Genomic DNA, 3403 nt, shown 5'->3' on the forward strand with positions numbered 1-3403 from the left:
TTCCAGTCCTGTGGCCACTGCTGAGTTTTCCAAATGTGCTGGCATATTGAGTGCAGCACTTTTACAGCATCATCTTTCAGGATTTGGAATAGCTCAACTGGAATTCTATCACCTCACTAGCTTTGTTCGTAGTGATGCTTCCTAAGGCCCAGTTGACTTCACATTCCAGGATGTCTGGCTTTAGGTCAGTGATCACACCATTGTGATTATCTGGGTCGTGAAGATCCTTTTTGTACAGTTCTTCTGTGTATTCTTGCCATCTCTTCTTAATATCTTCTGCTTCTGTTAGGTCCAATCACAGAAAGGAAAACAGTGACAAAAACTTTAAATAAAATTGTAACGCAGCTATAAAGAGGTATATAGCTATTTGTGCTCGTGCTCAGTTGTGTCTGACTCTTTGTGACCCGGTGGACTTTAGTCCACCAAACTCTTCCCCCCATGAAATTTTCCAGGCAAGTATACTGGAGTGGGTCGCTGTTTCCTCTTCCAGGGGATTTCTGGGCCCAGGGTTCGAACTTGCGTCTCCTACATTGGCAGGCAGATTCTTTACCACTGAGTCACCTGGGAAGCCCATATAGATATTAATTCCCAGCTACTTTTAACACACTTGAAATCCTCACATTTTGAGATCCTGTCGAAGGACACATAACTGTACAATGTGCATAGATTTCTTTTATACACACACAGAGTTTATCTTTGTTCCCTCCTTTTCCTACCATCTGAACCATTCTCCCCATTGACAAGAACAAAGAAGCTCAGGGTGATTTTTCCCACTTATGGCCTTCATCTGTTAAGCATCTTAGTAGCCTGCAGTTTGGAAAAGGTCATAATTCTTACTGAAAGCATTTCTGATGAGAATCTTTCTTGTGACTGGTTTGTGGTCTGCTCACAGTAATTGTTGGTGTGTGATAGAAGTTACATTCCTTTATATACAATTTGCCTAAACTTTTTCTTCTTAGATCTCACTAAAACCAATTTTCTTCTGTTTCAAAAATAATGTTTTTAAATTATAAAAAGAATATAGCAATATTATGAGACGTTTAGAAGATATATTTGTAATTCCTCCTTCATATTCTTTTTATTAAAATTTGGCCAAGTATTTGAGAGTCTGTGAAGTATATAGCTTCTTTGCTTTGCTGTAAACACATTTTAAGCATAAGGGGAGAAAGCATGTTATTGCACTTTAATTATAGGACACCTTGTGAATTCATTTTTACTGATTCTTGCATAGAGATTTGAAATCTTCTATTTGGCTGTCTTTCATCTGATTCTCAGCTGTGGTGTTTTTTATAAAGGATGAATATGACTTGTTCATAAATTTGAGTTTGGACTTTAGCAGAATTAAACTCTAAGACTATCTCAATTATTTGCTAAACTATTTTCACAGTGCCCAATTATTTTACTTTCAATCTATGATCAAGACTCTCCTTCAAAGTATAGTTGTAAGTGATGTCTTTTTTGGTACGTGGAAATAAACTCTACAAACTAGTTAACCAGATATGGAAATTGGAAAAAATGAAGTGACTTTTATATTATAAACAAATTATTTTTCAAGGTAAAGGTTAAGTTCAGTTCAGTCGCTCGTCGTGTTTGACTCTGTGACGTCATAAACCCCAGCACGCCAGGCCTCCCTGTCTATCACCAACTGCCGGAGTCTACCCAAAACCATATCCATTGGGTCGGTGATGCCATCCAACCATCTCATCCTCTGTCATCCCTTTCTCCTCCTGCCCTCAGTCTTTCCCAGAATCAGGGTCTTTTCAAATGAGTCAGCTCTTCACATCAGGTGGCCAAAGTATTGAAGTCTCAGCTTCAACATCTGTCCTTCCCATGAACACCCAGGACTGATCTCCTTAGGATGAACTGGTGGGATCTCCAAGGGACTCTCAAGAGTCTCCTCCAATACCACAGTTCAAAAGCATCAATTCTTCAGCGTCAGCTTCCTTTATAGTCCAACTCTCACATCCATACATGACCACTGAAAAAACCATAGCCTTGACTAGACGGAACTTTGTGAAAAAGTAATGTCTCTGCTTTTTAATATGCTGTCTAGATTGGTCATAACTTTCCTTCCAAGGAGCAAGTGTCTTTTAATTTCATGGCTGCAATCACCATCTGCAGTGATTTTGGAGCCCAGAAAACTAAAGTCAGCCACTGTTTCCACTGAATCCCCATCTATTTACCATGAAGTGATGGGACTGGATGACATAATCTTAGTTTTCTGAATGTTAAGCTTTAAGCCAACTTTTTCACTCTCCTCTTTCACCTTCATCAAGAGGCTCTTTAGTTTTTCTTCACTTTAAGCCATAGGGGTGGTGTCATCTGCATATCTGAGGTTATTGATATTTCTCCCAGCAATCTTGATTCCAGCTTGTGCTTCCTCCAGCCCAGCGTTTCTCACGATGTACTCTGCATATAAGTTAAATAAGCAGGGTGACAGTATACAGCCTTGACGTACTCCTTTTCCTATTTGGAACCAGTCTGTTGTTCCATGTCCATTTCTACCTGTTGCTTCCTGACCTGCATATAGGTTTCTCAAGAGGCAAGTCAGGTGGTCTGGTAGTCCCATCTCCTTCAGAATTTTCCACAGTTTATTGTGATCCACACAGTCAAAGGCTTTGGCATAGTCAATAAAGCAGAAATAGATGTTTTTCTGGAACTCTCTTGCTTTTTCCATGATCCAGCAGATGTTGGCAATTTGATCTCTGGTTCCTCTGCCTTTTCTAAAACCAGCTTGAACATCTGTAAGTTCACAGTTTACATATTGTTGAAGCCTGGCTTGGAGAATTTTGAGCATTACTTTAGTAGCATGTGAGATGAGTGCAATTGTGCGGTAGTTTGAGCATTCTTTGGCATTGCCTTTCTTTGGGATTGGAATGAAAACTGACCTTTTCCAGTCCTGTGACCACTGCTGAGTTTTCCAAATTTGCTGACAAATTGAGTGCAGCACTTTCACAGCATCATCTTTTAGGATTTGAAATAGCTCAACTGGAATTCTATCACCTCCACTAGCTTTGTTCAAAGTGATGCTTCCTAAGGTCCACTTGACTTCACATTCCAGGATGTCTGGCTTTAGGTGAGTGTGAGTGATCACACCATTGTGATTATCTGGGTCGTGAAATTCTTTTTTGTACAGTTCTTCTGTGCATTGTTGCCACCTCTTCTTAAGATCTTCTGCGTCTGTTAGGTCCATACCATTTCTGTCCTTTATGGAGCCCATCTTTGCAGGAAATGTTCCCTTGGTATCTCTAATTTTCTTGAAGACATCTCTAGTTTTTCCCATTCTATTGTCTTCCTCTATTTCTTTGCATTGATCACTGAGGAAGGCTTTCTTATCTCTCCTTGCTATTCTTTGGAACTCTGCATTCAAATGGGTATAACTTTCCTTTTCTTCTTTGATTTT

The 3403-nt window shown here is 39.7% G+C and overlaps 1 protein-coding gene across 1 annotated transcript in view; it reads left to right on the plus strand.

Annotated features, from left to right (window-relative positions):
* Window positions 1-3403, plus strand: part of UNC80 (unc-80 homolog (C. elegans)) — a 230278-nt gene that overhangs the window by 76438 nt on the left and 150437 nt on the right. Inside the window, 2 exon segments of the mRNA XM_010861283.1 lie at window positions 1562-1570; window positions 1626-1633. Of these exon segments, the coding sequence (XP_010859585.1) occupies window positions 1562-1570; window positions 1626-1633 (17 nt within the window).

This window comes from Bison bison, unplaced genomic scaffold (genome assembly GCF_000754665.1).
Source record: "Bison bison bison isolate TAMUID 2011002044 unplaced genomic scaffold, Bison_UMD1.0 scf7180017864471, whole genome shotgun sequence".
NCBI classification, from domain to species: domain Eukaryota; kingdom Metazoa; phylum Chordata; class Mammalia; order Artiodactyla; family Bovidae; genus Bison; species Bison bison.